This window comes from Drosophila yakuba, chromosome X (assembly GCF_016746365.2).
Source record: "Drosophila yakuba strain Tai18E2 chromosome X, Prin_Dyak_Tai18E2_2.1, whole genome shotgun sequence".
NCBI lineage: Eukaryota > Metazoa > Arthropoda > Insecta > Diptera > Drosophilidae > Drosophila > Drosophila yakuba.
In genome coordinates, this window is record NC_052526.2 from 14635171 (window position 1) to 14649450 (window position 14280).

Below are 14280 nucleotides of genomic sequence, written 5' to 3' on the forward strand. Positions count from 1 at the left end.
CTTCAGAAGAAGTGAGCAATGAAAAACTTAACATTTAATCAGTATACCAAGTTTTGGGTAATTTTTGTAGCCCCCTTTCGAGTGCCGCCCCTGGTCGCCCGTTTGAGTACGAATTTTATCGCCCACGATTTTTGGTTTTTGTTGCTCTACTGTTTGTTTTCGATACCCAGGCACACAGACGCACGAACTCACATTGAAGTACGCAGAGGGGGGTGGGGAGACTTGAGTTCTATGGCTCGACCACCCCCCCCTGCCCGCAGTCCGCAGTCCGTCCATGAAAGAAAGAAATATTCAAACAAATTTCATCAACTAACAATCGAACGCTAAGTTTCATTTGCTATGTAAATGCGAAGCGATGGTGATAAGTCGCCAGTGGCTACTATTTTGTAAAGCTCAGCCAGTTTCAAAGATTAGAAAGTAAGCACACTTGGAATAAGTAAATAAATAAATAATAATTTATGAAAAAAAAAGGACATTTTAAGAGAGAGTTATAGGTATTTTTCAAAGGTACATATACATATATAGAAATTTAAAAAGAGATCCTTTGATAATTTCACTAAAATAATAAAAAGAGAGCCTTTAATAAATGCAATAAAATAATTAAAAGAGATCCTTTGGTAAATTCACTTATATAATAAAATAAGATCCTTTGATAAATTCACTAAAATAATAAAAAGAAATCCTTTGATAAATTCACTAAACTATTAAAAAGAGATCCTTTAATAAATTCACTAAAATAGTAAAAACGAGATCCTTTGATAAATTCACTAAAAAAGAGTAAGTAATTTTAAGTGGCCACCTGTTGCAGTCACTAAGAATGGGTTCGAAACTATTTAATCTCGTGGAACCGCAAATTGAAGTGAAATGAAACCGAATCCTGGCCATGGCACTTGCACTGATACAAAAGATGGATTATCCTGCAAATTCCTTGCATCTTTCTCGACCCTTTCGGCCTGTCAAATGCCATATTGCTCAGGTGCCCGACTGTCTGCAGATTTTATGTGCCTTTTTCTTGGGGGGGATAAATCAAGTGAGGGGGAAGTGGGGGGAGGGGGGTCAGTTTGGAGATCTCCAGTCAAACTGTACTAAAGATAGAGCCGAACACGTTCGCAGTGCCACCACCACACAGATACACACACACATACACACACCAATACTGTGGCATAGGAAAAAAACAAAACCTAAAACTGAAAAGAATACAGGAAACGCGGACGCCAATGGAGGCAAAATTCAGGGGCGGGGGGCGGCGGAGGGGGAAGGGGGATAAGTGCATATGCGGCCCCTGAAACTTAACACTTCTTTGGCTCCGGCTGCGAATATTAAAATACCCACTTAAGGCCAACAATAACAGCGGCAAGAAGCGGAGGAAATGTGAAAAAGAGGAGCTAGAATTGAACTCAAGTACTTTCGTCGCGCACAGAAAGAAAAAATATATATATAAATGAAAATGAAAAATATTTGTAAAATATAGTTATATTTTACATAAAATCGAACAAATAAAATATCAATTTAGTTAGCATAAAAGTTTAAATTACATTTAAAAAATACTTTTATCCTTGCAAATGATAGCCAGCATTTCTTGCAGTGCATGAACATGATCTGGCATTGGCGCCCATGCGTCTGAATATGGAAATCGAAATGGGTCCGGTATGGGTGCGTTGCACATACTTGTGGATGTGGATGTGGATGTGGATGTGGATGTGGATGTGGATATGGAATGGGATATGGATAGGACACTTGAGTTTTAGGCCGGGCTGATCTGCAGCCTAGGAAAAGGGAATGGAAGGGAAGGGAAGGGAACGGAAGGGAAAGGAAAACACTTGAGAAGAGGAGAAGCAGGCAGTCTGCATGGATATTAACTAATTGTCGGCCACAGAAATGCACGGCAAGGCGATCGCAACACGCCATTTAACACATTTGCACGCTTTTAAAGTATTTCCTTTTCGAGTACACTTTGCATTTGGTGGTTTACGCAGCAGTCAGACGGAATTTATGAAATTTCGGTTTTTAGTTTTTGCCTTACAGAAAAATCAGACTTAAACAAACATTCCTAAGCATTGTGTATAGTTTCAAAGTATAGTATAGTAACTTTTGGTTAAACAATAAGTAATGGTAGTAATCGTAATTGATATTGCATTAAAATAACCTTTTGTCGAGTAATATTAAGAAATTTAGAATATTTTGAATATGGCGCCAACAGTGTGACCCCGGCTGGCTCGCAAAAAATATATTCTGCTGGTGTGTGGCAACGCTGGTCTCAAGTTTTTCCCCATGCTCGTGCGGTCACACCGATTTCTTGTAACGCATTATCGATATACTATCGATTGTTGAGTAGTGCAAAAAAGTGGGCAAAAAAGGTGCAATGCTTAGCGTTAAAGTGCGTTAAGTTGCATTGCGGACGACAACAACAACAGCAGCAGCATTGTAATGCCGGTCAAATTGATATAATTGATTTTCGGGCAGCGCAACAACAACAAAAACAAACCAGCCAAGTAATCCCTGCATACATATACACACACACACATTCGCACAGTCACTAACACAAAGGACGAAAAGCGAAAAAGGAAAAACAAACACAAACACAAAGAAAAGGAAAAGGAAAAAAAAAAGGAAGGGAAAAGAGAGCGCAGCTTTTCCAGAAATTGGGTCATTTGTTGTTGTTGTTGCTGTTGCTGGTGATTTTCAAACGAATTTCATTTGTTGCTGTCGTCGTCGCCTTCGTTGTTTTGTTGTTGTTGTTGTGATGGTTGCGGACGTTGTTGTTGCGGGCAGCTAAATGTTATGGCAACACTTGCAACCTGCATTTGTGTGGGTAAGTGGTGTTTTTATTTTTATTTTCTTTGCATTTACTTAACTTAAACACTACTTCTTGGTTTTTCTCTATGAAACGATGCATTTCGCTCCCAAAGAGTGAGGAGTGGCAAGCGAAAGGATAATAGGGAAATCGGAGAGGAAGCCTTATATTTCCACCAGCAAATCCTGGCCCAATTTATGGCAGCTCTACACTCGTGTGCGTGTGTTGGTGAGTACACTGAGCTTAGCTTTCATCTATTGTTAACATGAGATATTAGATATTTTAGGCATATATGTACATGTGTATGTATGTATACTTCATAGATTTTATTTGCAATGTGCATAGGTGTTATTTTGTTTCATAGTTTGGTCAACTCATTTCACAAAATCTTATTGGGTAAAATATAATTCTGCAGTATAAGTATAGCTTATTTAACATTTAATAATTTTTAAGTATTTTTGTATAACAAATACGTTAATTGTTTTCCCTCTTATTCGCAGAGTGAGACAGCGGAGTAGCTACGAATCAAAGGATACCAGCCAGCCAGGAGCCTTAAAAAGCTGTTCAGCTTGAGAAACCCGATCCGCAGACTATAGACAAATAATACCAGTAGAGTACCGTGCACAATGAGCGTGGTGGGCAAGCAACTGAATCCGGTGCAATCGTCGAGTGCGGGCGCAGTGACCACGTCGTCCTCCTCCGCGGCCGCAGGTTCCTCTTCCGCGGGCAGCGGTGTGGAGGCCAATGGAGGCAGTGGCGGATCGTCGGGAGCTGCGGCAGCGGGCGGTGGTGCCTCGAATGACGCCAAACGAGCTGCGGAGCCGTGCAGCGTGAGTCCCGATGAGGTGCTGCACCTGACCAAGATCACGGACGACTATCTGTGCTCCGCCAATGCAAATGTGTTCGAGATTGACTTTACGCGGTTCAAGATCCGCGACCTGGAGAGCGGTGCCGTGCTCTTCGAGATCGCCAAGCCGCCGAGCGAACAATATCCGGACGGACTGTCCGTGGAGGAGACAATGCTGGCGGCAGCCGAGGAACTGTCGCTGGAGGACACTGCCGATCCAAATGCCGGACGCTATGTGCGCTATCAGTTCACACCGGCATTTCTCAACCTCAAAACAGTGGGTGCCACGTAGGTTATGCTGCAATTGTTACTTTCAATTACCCCCATTTATATGTAATTTTTTCGTCGATTTCAGTGTGGAATTCACTGTGGGCAGCCAGCCTGTTAATAATTTCCGTATGATCGAACGCCACTTCTTCCGCGATCGCCTGCTAAAGACGTTTGACTTTGAGTTCGGCTACTGCATTCCATATTCGAAGAATACGTGTGAGCACATCTACGAGTTTCCTAATCTTCCACCCGACCTAGGTGAGCCATCTTTACATAATCCCACCCAGCAGGACACGCAATTGAAAGTTGCTGCCAAAAGTTTGAGCGGTTTGTGGGTCAAGGTCGCTTGCGATTTGCGCCTCTGCGATAAGGGTTGTTCCTGGCACATTTATGCTATCATTTGTATTTTTAAACGAAATTTACAATTTGTAGTATGCTAGTTTATTAATGAAAATGCATTGCACATAACTAAGTCATTGCTGTTTTGCCCTTTGCAGTTGCTGAGATGATATCGAGCCCCTTTGAAACGCGCTCGGACAGCTTTTACTTTGTGGAAAACCGACTCGTCATGCACAACAAAGCCGACTACGCCTACGATGGCGGCATTATAGTCTAGAAAGCCAACTAAAGTGGAACTACAACTAGAGCAAAACTAATAACTAAAGAACTAGAAACTACAGAAGCTGTGAGACAAAATCAATGACTTGTCACACACACACACACACACACACACAAACGAGACACTCACAACACTCGAAACACCCACTCAAAGTCAACAATCACACTACACTCACAATCACAACACATCGAATCGAATCGAGGAATATTATCACAGCCATTTTAGCCTTAGCACAAGAGTTTTACCCACCATTCCTGTTTGATGTATTTAGCAAAGGATAACAACTCCTGTAAACACCCACTTACACACACCAAACACACAAAACACAACAACACGCACTGAAGCACGCGGACTGTGTTCATTTATCAATGATTTCCACTTTGACTATATAATTTTAAGTGCAATGTGATTTCCCCTGATTTATATCTGTATTTATACACATTTATTTATTCCTAATAAGTAAGGACACTCACACATGCCCAAAAAGAAACAACATATATATATATATATATATATATATATATAATACGTACGTATACACACACGAAACCAAAGGAAAGCAAATTGGAAATTTTCGAAAAAAAAGAAAAACAAATTGAGGAAAACACACTTGCCGTCAATTTTTGTATGCAGCATACGATCATACGAGATCTATCAGCTTCTTCATGGCATTTTTTTCGTGTCTGTGTATGTATATTTTTTAACAAAAACCAAATGAAAAATGAGCGAAACTGGAAATCTAAAAAAAAATCGAATGATTAACGATTACACGCCGAACAAGAATGATAAATTAAATTACATTTTAAATGTACATACACCACTACAAATCGCAACTATTTTAAGGCGGGTAAATCCGATAAAGCTGACGTCATTTGCAGTGCATTTCGTGACTAAAGGTGCTTGAGCAATGTATTATTAACTGAAAAGCAAACAAGTTCAGAACACGCACCGTGGTTATAGAAGTAATAATGCTATCCCGCTCTTTTTGGTGAAGATTCTTGAAGATCTGCGAAGATCGTTGAAGAATGTCCCAATGTTCCCAAGCCCAAGAGAAACAAAGGTGTACATTCAATTTAACTAAGGTCGATCTACGATTGACTTCTTTGTACAATTGGCTATTTGATATTCTACATATTTGGTCTAATCACTTCTGTTCAGGAACTCGCTGACTATTGTTAGAAACTCCTGGGGCTTTTCGAAATGCACCAGATGTCCGGCTTCCAGCCAGTGGATCTCGGAATTGGGGAACATTTTCTGAATCTGCGGCCATTGCTCGCGTCTAAAATGGCAAAAAGATTCATTGATTAAGGTTTCCCAGCGCTGAAGATCCAAGTTACCTCATGTAGGGGGAACGCGTGCCGCAGATGAACGTGGTGGGTCCCGTGTACGGCGGCAGTTCCTCCAGATGCGTCTGGTATTTGTCGAAGCGGGTGAGGAAATCACGAAGTACCTGTGCATTGCAGGCCCAGGTGAATCTACAGGAAGATTACTGGGTGAAGACGATTTCAAGATAACTATATGTGGCCAACTTACGCGCCGGTATCGGGATCTTTGCGGAGATTCAGCATGATAAAGTCGACGGTCTCGTCTTCGGTGGCTCTGAGCAGCTTTTCCCGCGCAATTTTCCTACCCTCCGACATGGACATGGTGGGCGAAAGGTCCAGGGTGAGCATCGCATCGAAGATTTCGGTCATCTCGCCCGTGGAACGGGGCACACTGATGGGCGATATGTCCACCACAATCAAACGCTCCACCAACTCGGGCTGTGCGATGATGCAAATGATTATTTAACACCCCGTACGCCGTGGAGAACTCACATATTTCCTGGCAAAGTACATCATGGATCTGCCGCCCATGCTGTGGCCCATGCAGGCGGCATGCGGATGCTTGCGCTGCTCCAGAAACCAACGCAAGTCCTCGCTCATCGCTCTGGAATTGTGGACACTCGAATGGGGACTCTCGCCATGATTACGCACATCGATGGCATACACCTGCATTTGGGGGGGGGGGTGGTGGAATACTTGGGGTTAAGCATTGCAAACTCCATGCGGCACTTGGTAGCCCACCTTTCGGGAAACTTTCCGCACCAGAGCCTTGCTGATGCCGCGCCAATTCTGCTTGGAACCGAAGAGGCCGTGATATGTGAGCAGTGGTGGCCTCGTTTCTGCACTCTCGCCGCTGTACGCATCGAACTTCAGCTCCACGGGCTCCGGCAGTTCCGAGGAGTACTCCCGCCTGACCCCCAGAGCGGTCCATGTCGCTGGAGGCCGGAGCTTTTCCGCGGAAAATGGAAGTGAACGTAACGATCTCGTCAGGCGCTGCATTTGGTGGGCCAGTGTGTACACACACGCAGTTGGCGGGAAAACTCAATGGGCAGTGGTATGTCGGCGAGGGGGGATTGTTTGTGTTCCTGCAGTTGCGTAATTAAAACGAATTCGTTACAATTTTGATAACTTGCAACATTTTGCCAGTTGTACAAAGTCCAGCTGACCGGTGTTTGGTTTTTCGACTACATGCAGGCTGGCACTTGTCAGGGGCGTAGACGGAATTACAAATTTGAGTTATTTTAAGTCATGAATACAAAAATATATGCGTGTTGAAAATTGTTTGTTTATAAATTTATTAGAAATGTAATGTTCTGAAAACTCTATCTATGACAATCGATGATAGTCCCACTAAGTCATTTTACCACAATTAAGTACATAAAATATATTCAAAGAAGTACCAACTATAAAGGGGATTCTTAGCCCCTATAAATGACCCTCTTCGTTGACGCCTCTGTTGACGGAGTGGCAGCACTGGGGAACATACCACATTTCTAGCCATGACACAAACCAATTCGAAATAAGCTAAGACAACGGCACCGACTAGGCCCACGCTTTTCACGGCATTTTCAGCCACGCCACCCACGGTCACACTGACAGCCGCCATATTTTCTGCGGCGAGCGTATTTTCTCGGAACAGCGTTTATTCTTTGGCGCAAATCGCATCCAGAGCATTTTCCGGCGCCCCCAATTAGCGAATTTCCAGCGCTTCCAGGTAAACCAGTCGCCGAGCCGCCGGAAAAACGGGCACTCCAGTCCGTCCCCAGCGGTAAAAGACCTCAAAGGGGGAAAGCGCGGCGCTGACGTCGGCAGAGGTAGAGGCAGCGCAGCAGCGCTCCTGCTCGCACTCACACTACTCAAACATAGGTAAGCAGCAACAACAAATCGAGCATATTGTCAAAACCAGAGCAACAAATTGATATATTTTCAAGTATTCTATTTTTCCCCTCCAAAAAAAAAAAAAATTATATGAAATGAAATGAAAACTGAACTAAACCGAACTGAAAAAAGTAAAAAGTTAAGTTTAAAAAGTAACACAGTAACCAGTAAACCGTTCAAGTCAAAAGTCAGTAAGTGAATAAAAGTGGTTAAAGTTGTTAAGAAAATTCAATTTCGGTCGCGAAAAGTGCGAAAAAAAGTCCGCAAAAAAATCCAAATAATTAACTCTCTTCTGTGTGTGCGCCTGTGTGTGTGTGCGTGTCCTTAACTGTGTGTGTGTGAGGGGAAGAGAGCGCCAGAATAGAAAGAATTTTTCAAATTGCATTGCGCTTACAATCTCTCTCTCCCTCGCTCTCTGTTGTCTCTCTCGTTCGCGTCAAGAAAATTAATCGAAATAAAGTACAAAAAGAAAAAATAAAAAAGAAAAAGAAAAGAAACTAGCACACACACAATATAATCAATAAATTAAAAAGATAAAAGCTTATAAAAGAAATGAAGGTAAGAACCCCACTAAAAGTTAAAAGCAAAAAAAACAAAATACTTATTGATCTAAACTTTGATTCTCCCTCTCATTCCCACAAATAAAAAAAAAAAATGATCAAAATCGATTGTTATGCCCCATCGCGTTATCGGAGCTATCGGCATTTGTTGGGGGCTTTTGACCTTGACTTTGGTTTCCCTTTCCATTTAGGCCAGCCCCTATCAGCCTCCACAATCGATAATTGGTTATCGACCTTGGGGGATGCACTTTTCGTCTATTCTGATTGCATAATGTTGCTGCTATCGATTTACGTATCGGTTTTTGACTTACTCTGTAATTTAAACGTACAATACCACGTGGTTTCAACTGTTGGCACGCCTGAATCAGCATGAATCGAAAAACCCGACAGACAAATTACTGTATTCTTTAGAGGGGCTTAGTAATCCTTGCTTTTTGGATTCAAAAACTTGTCCGCTCGATCAACCGGTAATCGCCAGAAGCCAGAAACCAGAAGCCTCCAACTAAATATCGACTTGCTCCACTAGTTTTGCCCCGGTTACATTCCCCCCACCAGGACGCGGTGGCTCTTTGTCGTCTTGTCGAGACTTGTCCAAGGCGTGGAGTAGGTACAGCCATGCCAGCACAACTAATTCTCGATCTGTTCGAATCTCCTGCAGAAACGCCAAGGAACGAGTTGCCCGCACCGGCGTAAGGCGTACCCATGGTCCTTGACATGGAATCGGACGATTCTCGTGCCAGTTCCCAGTCCAATTCCTCGGAGTCGCGGTCGAATTCGCCCACCAACGACAAGGAGGAGGTTGCTCCGGAGCAGGGTGACGAATCGATTGGCGGAGGCGGTGGCGGTGGCCCCAATCAGGATCGATCCGCTCGAGCACCCTCCACCAGCAGCTCATCGTCCAACTCCAGTTCCAGTTCAAGTCGCAGTGACCTGTCCAAGAAGCAGAAGAAGAGCTCAAGCAGCAGCAGCGGCAGTGGTAGCGGCAGTAGCTCTTCCAGCGGCTCCTCCAGCGAGGAGGAGGGCGACCAGGAGCCGGTACAGGAGCAGCAGCGTGCTGCCCAGCAGCAACATGAGCAACAGCAACAGCAGCTACAAAATGAGCGTGAATCCAATGAAGCAGACTCCGAGTCGGCTGCTGTAACGCCTGTGGAAGCGGAGCATCCTGGTTCGCCCAGCGCCAAGTCACAGCCCAGCTCGTTTCTCTCATCCGTTCGCAGTCGGAGCAACAGTCCCCAGCTGTACAATCAGGCTGCCGTGGATCTGAACATCAGTCACGAGGACCTTAGCGATGTAAGCGACCTCGAGGGCGAGGAGAAGCGAGCTCCCTCCAAGAATTCGCTGCATCCGGCGGATGAGAACGAGGATGACGCTATATCCAATGATTCACTGCCCACTCTCGGCGAGGAGGATGATGTAGAGCAGAAACAGTCGAAGCAGAACGGCAAGGCGTCAAGCGGGGATGAGATAAAGACTACCGCAAAAGAAACCCATGTGAGCTCTAGTTTCGAATTGTAGTTTCTAATCTATATAGCCATATAGCTGGAACCTTTATTAACTCATATTTATTTCAGTCCGACGAAGCGTCCAATGGGCGAGCACCAGCACCTGCTTTGGAGGAGGACTTGGTCAAGGCGCACGACGACGACGCCCTGGACTTCGAGGCGGAGGAGGGCGAGTGCCCGGAGCAGGCAAAAGAGCCACCACCATTGGAGAGCAAAGCCAACGAATCAAACCAGGCCAAAAGTACGGCCAAGGTGTCGCAAGACGAGGATGATGATGACGGCGAGGTGGACTGCGATGAGGAAGAAGGCGATGACAAAGACAAACGCAAGGACGGCGCAGGCAATGGCAGCTTGGAGGACGGCGAGGAGGCAAAGGGTAAAGCGTCGGTGTCAACTTCACCCAGCCAGGATAAAGAGGACGATGAAGAGCTGGAGGAGGGCGAGGTATCCGACGAGGATGAGAAGCGACCGGAGGAGACTGAACCGAAGCCGGTGTGTCGTTTCTACACACGCGGCCAGTGCACTTGGGGCATGAGCTGCCGCTTCCTGCATCCCGGCGTTACGGACAAGGGCAACTACACGATGTTCGAGAGCCTGGTGCGTTCGGTGCCGATGCAGGGAGGTTCGGCCGGTGCTAGCGCCCCAGCTGCGGCATCTTCGAGCGCTGCCGCTCGTGCCGGAGGCAGTGCCTATAGCTCGCACGCCTCGGCGTCTGCCGACTATCATGATTACCGGAATGAACGCCCACCGCTGCATCACCGACCGGCGCTACTCCATGCGCCCAGTATTTATGGTGCCCACGTCCACGACGCCCGCACCCTGTTGCCTGACGGAGCGCCGGTGGTGGTGGAGAATGCCTGGGAGCGTGGACTGCGCACCGCCAAGGAGATGATGCGCAAGGCCAACAAACGCAAGGAGCAGGACATGGACTTTGAGGACAAGAAGATGAACCTAACACTGTCGCCCGATGAAATGGAGAAGGACTCTTACTACCTCAAGGATCGCGGTGGCAGCAGCGCCCGATCACCGCCGCCGCCTTCGGCCTCTGTGCGGGAACAGCCACTCAATCCACTCAGTATGCCTATGTCCATGCATCCGCATGCCGTTCCCCATGCCAATCCTCGTGCTCTCCTGCCCTTGCAGTACTCCGTTTACGGACCGCCGCCCGATCGCTACGGCCGGTCTCAATATATGCCACCGCAATACGAGGATGTGGATGCATACGGCCGCATGGCTAGATATCGCGAGTTGCCGCCCCATCGGATGCCGCACTACGAGGACGATCGGCGATCGAGGCCAACGCGCGAGGTCATCGTACAGCGGGTAGAGGCCGCCGGACGGGGTGATGAGTGGAGTGATCCCTGGATGCGATCCAAGTCAATTGACCGGGGGTCATACGATCGCGAAGAGCGACGGCGTCGGGACAGGCGCAGCTACAGCAGCAACTCGTCGTATTCCACCTCAAACAGCTCGCAGAGTGACTCCAGTTCGGACTCGTCGCGTTCGAGCAGTCCGTCAGATCATAAGCGGCGCTACGGTGGCAGTTCGCACAAGCTAGCCACCGCTGCCGCCACCACACGCCGACATGGCGGCCGTGCGGCCCGTTCGCCCAGCCAGATACCGCGACGACCACGGCACACTTCCAGTGAGTATTTGCTTAAGTCACTTAATTGCTGTGAAGGTCCTTCATTCCACAATTTTCTATTTACAGAGGGAAGCCTTTCGCCTTCGTACAAGAGACCCGCACTGGACAAGCGTGGCGTTGGCCACAGTCCGGCCTCCAAGCGCAAGAAGCTGTCATCGCCAGCACCCAAGAAGTTTGACAAGTTGAGACGCCGGCGCAGTTCGAGCACTTCCGACTCAGGTAAGCCATTAATCGTGTGTAAGCAAACGACTCACTCTAATATGGATATAAATCATTTGCAGACTCATCGGATACCTCGTACTCCGAATCGGATTCGGGCTCATCGTCGTCGGACAGCTCGTCGGGATCAAGAGATACGCCCCAGAAGCGAGTGAGGGCCACCGACAAGGCGCTCAACGAGCGCAAGCTTATTAAGAAGCGTAAGCATGGCATTGAATTTTATACTTTGTTCTTCATATCATATTCATTATTTGTATTTGTGTATCTTTGCAGCCGCTGAACAAGCAACCAAGAAGCGTTCGCCTATTTCCATTGAGATTAAGAAAACGTCAAACATGGTGGGTGTTTCGGCGTTGGCCTCACCCAACAACTCAGCCGACTCCGACAAGGAGAAGGAACACGGTAATGGCAAGGATAAGGAGAAGGATCACGTTAAGGACAAGGACAAGGATGGCGGCAAGGAGAAGGACAAGGATAAGGACGGCGGCAAGGATAAGGACGGCAAAAAGTCGCGACGGGAGGAGCTGCTGAAGCAACTGCGCGCCGTCGAGGATGCGATCGCCAAGAAGCGTTCCAAGCTAAACTGATTAAGCTGTATGCTCTCGTTCTCCCTTTCTGTAATTTTCGAACCACTCGCTCCCTTCCACCTCCTGCTCCTGCTCCTCCTCCTCCTCCTGCTCCCTGGCGTACAGCACCTCCCGAAAGCACCCACCCAGAACACTGAACACGGGCCGATGGATCTCTTGGATCGGCATCAAAAAATACTTAGAGGTTACGCAACATTCGCATCGTATTCGATATTGCCTTCGCCTGCCTGCAGCCGCTCGATCGTAATACAATTCAATGCATTTAGGTTTAAACATCATTGTCCTTTTTTTTTCCTACCCTGACTATGGCCAACTCTGGAGCATAAATACTATGTTTATAATAGAATATAAATAAATGCCAATACTAAAAACGAAACTCCTACTCGTATCGAATCAACGGCGAATCAAAGATTATAAATACTTGAAAATTATAATTTATTTGCATATTTGGGCTACTGAATCCTGCAAATGTGGCTGGGTAACCCCTTTCTCCACAATCCTGCCCAGCTGCGTAGTATTTTCCCATAGATTGGACAATTTCCCCTCCCCCGCCCGCGTGTGTGTGCGTCTGTGTGTAATGCGTGGCAATTTCGCGCAGTGCGTGTGTGTGTTTGCATTGGTGTTGGTGTTGGTGTTGCGGGGGGTGGGGAAAACCTATTTAGATGACGAATCACAGAAATTTGGCCTCATCAATGTCTGTGGCTCGGGGATCGGAGTGCGTGTGAGTGTATTACATTTCAGGGTTTCATTTTTTATACATGCACATATATATTATGGTTTATTTATTTTTTTTTTTTTTTGCAATCTCTCGTGCCCGTCATCGTGTCCCATTTTTGGCAATCACTGGCGGCGGCAGCAGCAGCAGAAGCTGTCAGAAGACATTGTCATCATCCAGCGGCCGAGTCAAGAGCGACACCCCCACAAAAAAAAAACACCACCCACCCGACCAGCCATCCATCGACGGGGGAGGAGGGGGGCAATCCACCCACCTGGTCACGTCTCCATGTGCGTGAAACGACCATACATGTGTCCATAATCGACTGAGTTCGCAGCACAGGATACACTTGCAGAATGCTGCGCTTAAAAGTATGCTACAAAAATCACGCACAAACGAGACTTGTACAAGACATATTTAGATACATGTATAATATTGTATCTAATTGTTTGGAGTTAATTCTTTGAGAGTAACAGTACAATTATTAAAAAAATATATATATATATGAATAACATTATAGTTTAGTTTATTTAATTTGGCATTTATATGTATTATTTGGCCAATATATTATTTTCTACTAATTATCCTTAAAAACCGTAGAAATTCAGAATGATCAATAATTAAATAAAATTTCATAAAAAATAATACAAATATCAAATAAAATAGATACTATCAAAACTAAAATAAAAATAGGGCAAATATTAAATAAAATGCATAATAGAAATTCAGAATGATCAATAGTACAAATATCAAATAAAATAGATAATATCAAAACTAAAATAAAAATAGTACAAATATCAAATAAAATACATAATATCAATGTTAAAATAAAAAATAGTACAAATATTAAATAAAATACATAATATCAATGTTAAAATAAAAAATAGTACAAATATCAAATAAAATACATAATATCAACACTAAAATAAAAAAAAGGACAAATATCAAATACAATATAATATATAATATCAATACTAAAATAAAACATATTACATTGATAGTAAATTGATAGAAAATAGAAGAAAACTGTTGCCGAAGTGCGTTTAATTTTGCTCAGTGCATCGCGTTGCTTTTCCAAGCCTAGCGGACTGCTTAGGAAATAGTGTAATAAAGGCCAGCTGAAGCTGCCGCCAAAACCGCAGATTTACATTCAGATTTACATTCGGCTGAAAATGAAACTCAAACTGAAAATGAAACTGAGACTGAGTGCTCTGAACTCCGCCCCTTTGCTCGGGATTAGCGAATTGCTCTGCCATTTTTTTTTTTATTTTTGGACACCTCCGCACCACCCACAATCCACTGAAAAAACCCACATGTGT

At 45.2% G+C, this 14280-nt stretch overlaps 3 protein-coding genes across 4 annotated transcripts; 2 read left to right on the forward strand and 1 right to left on the reverse strand.

Moving 5' to 3' along the window:
• Window positions 1–2318: 2318 nt before the first annotated feature.
• Window positions 2319–5357, forward strand: LOC6525444 (protein unc-119 homolog). Its single transcript, XM_002101243.3, has 5 exons — window positions 2319–2812; window positions 2910–3022; window positions 3295–3929; window positions 3997–4169; window positions 4409–5357. The coding sequence occupies exons 3-5, from the start codon at window positions 3421–3423 to the stop codon at window positions 4525–4527; spliced, it is 801 nt and encodes a 266-aa protein (XP_002101279.1). The 5' UTR covers window positions 2319–2812; window positions 2910–3022; window positions 3295–3420; the 3' UTR covers window positions 4528–5357.
• Window positions 5358–5597: 240 nt separating this feature from the next.
• Window positions 5598–7111, reverse strand: LOC6525445 (protein ABHD11). The gene is made up of 5 exons (XM_002101244.4): window positions 6597–7111; window positions 6348–6521; window positions 6064–6293; window positions 5868–6005; window positions 5598–5809 (listed from the first exon to the last, which is right to left on the reverse strand). The coding sequence occupies exons 1-5, from the start codon at window positions 6852–6854 to the stop codon at window positions 5671–5673; spliced, it is 939 nt and encodes a 312-aa protein (XP_002101280.3). The 5' UTR covers window positions 6855–7111; the 3' UTR covers window positions 5598–5670.
• Window positions 7112–7429: 318 nt separating this feature from the next.
• On the forward strand, window positions 7430–12622 carry LOC6525446 (zinc finger CCCH domain-containing protein 18). Of its 2 annotated transcripts, none has more exons than XM_015190812.2 (6): window positions 7430–7721; window positions 8952–9784; window positions 9865–11440; window positions 11507–11659; window positions 11722–11859; window positions 11933–12622. In XM_015190812.2, the coding sequence occupies exons 2-6, from the start codon at window positions 8996–8998 to the stop codon at window positions 12244–12246; spliced, it is 2970 nt and encodes a 989-aa protein (XP_015046298.1). In that variant the 5' UTR covers window positions 7430–7721; window positions 8952–8995; the 3' UTR covers window positions 12247–12622. The 2 variants fall into 2 exon arrangements, with proteins under 2 accessions (XP_015046298.1, XP_002101281.1); XM_002101245.3 differs by lacking the exon at window positions 7430–7721 and adding an exon at window positions 7866–8291.
• Window positions 12623–14280: the final 1658 nt, after the last annotated feature.

Coding starts and splice junctions, on each gene's coding strand:
- LOC6525444 (XM_002101243.3), top strand. CDS start 3,421: ATGAGCGTGGTGGGCAAGCAACTGAATCCGGTGCAATCGTCGAGTGCG. Junction 3,930..3,996: donor CTCAAAACAGTGGGTGCCAC/GTAGGTTATGCT, acceptor CGTCGATTTCAG/TGTGGAATTCACTGTGGGCA. Junction 4,170..4,408: donor TAATCTTCCACCCGACCTAG/GTGAGCCATCTT, acceptor TGCCCTTTGCAG/TTGCTGAGATGATATCGAGC.
- LOC6525445 (XM_002101244.4), bottom strand. CDS start 6,854: ATGCAGCGCCTGACGAGATCGTTACGTTCACTTCCATTTTCCGCGGAA. Junction 6,294..6,347: donor TGTACTTTGCCAGGAAATAT/GTGAGTTCTCCA, acceptor ATCATCGCACAG/CCCGAGTTGGTGGAGCGTTT. Junction 6,006..6,063: donor AAAGATCCCGATACCGGCGC/GTAAGTTGGCCA, acceptor ATCTTCCTGTAG/ATTCACCTGGGCCTGCAATG.
- LOC6525446 (XM_015190812.2), top strand. CDS start 8,996: ATGGTCCTTGACATGGAATCGGACGATTCTCGTGCCAGTTCCCAGTCC. Junction 11,441..11,506: donor ACGACCACGGCACACTTCCA/GTGAGTATTTGC, acceptor TTCTATTTACAG/AGGGAAGCCTTTCGCCTTCG. Junction 11,860..11,932: donor GCGCAAGCTTATTAAGAAGC/GTAAGCATGGCA, acceptor GTATCTTTGCAG/CCGCTGAACAAGCAACCAAG.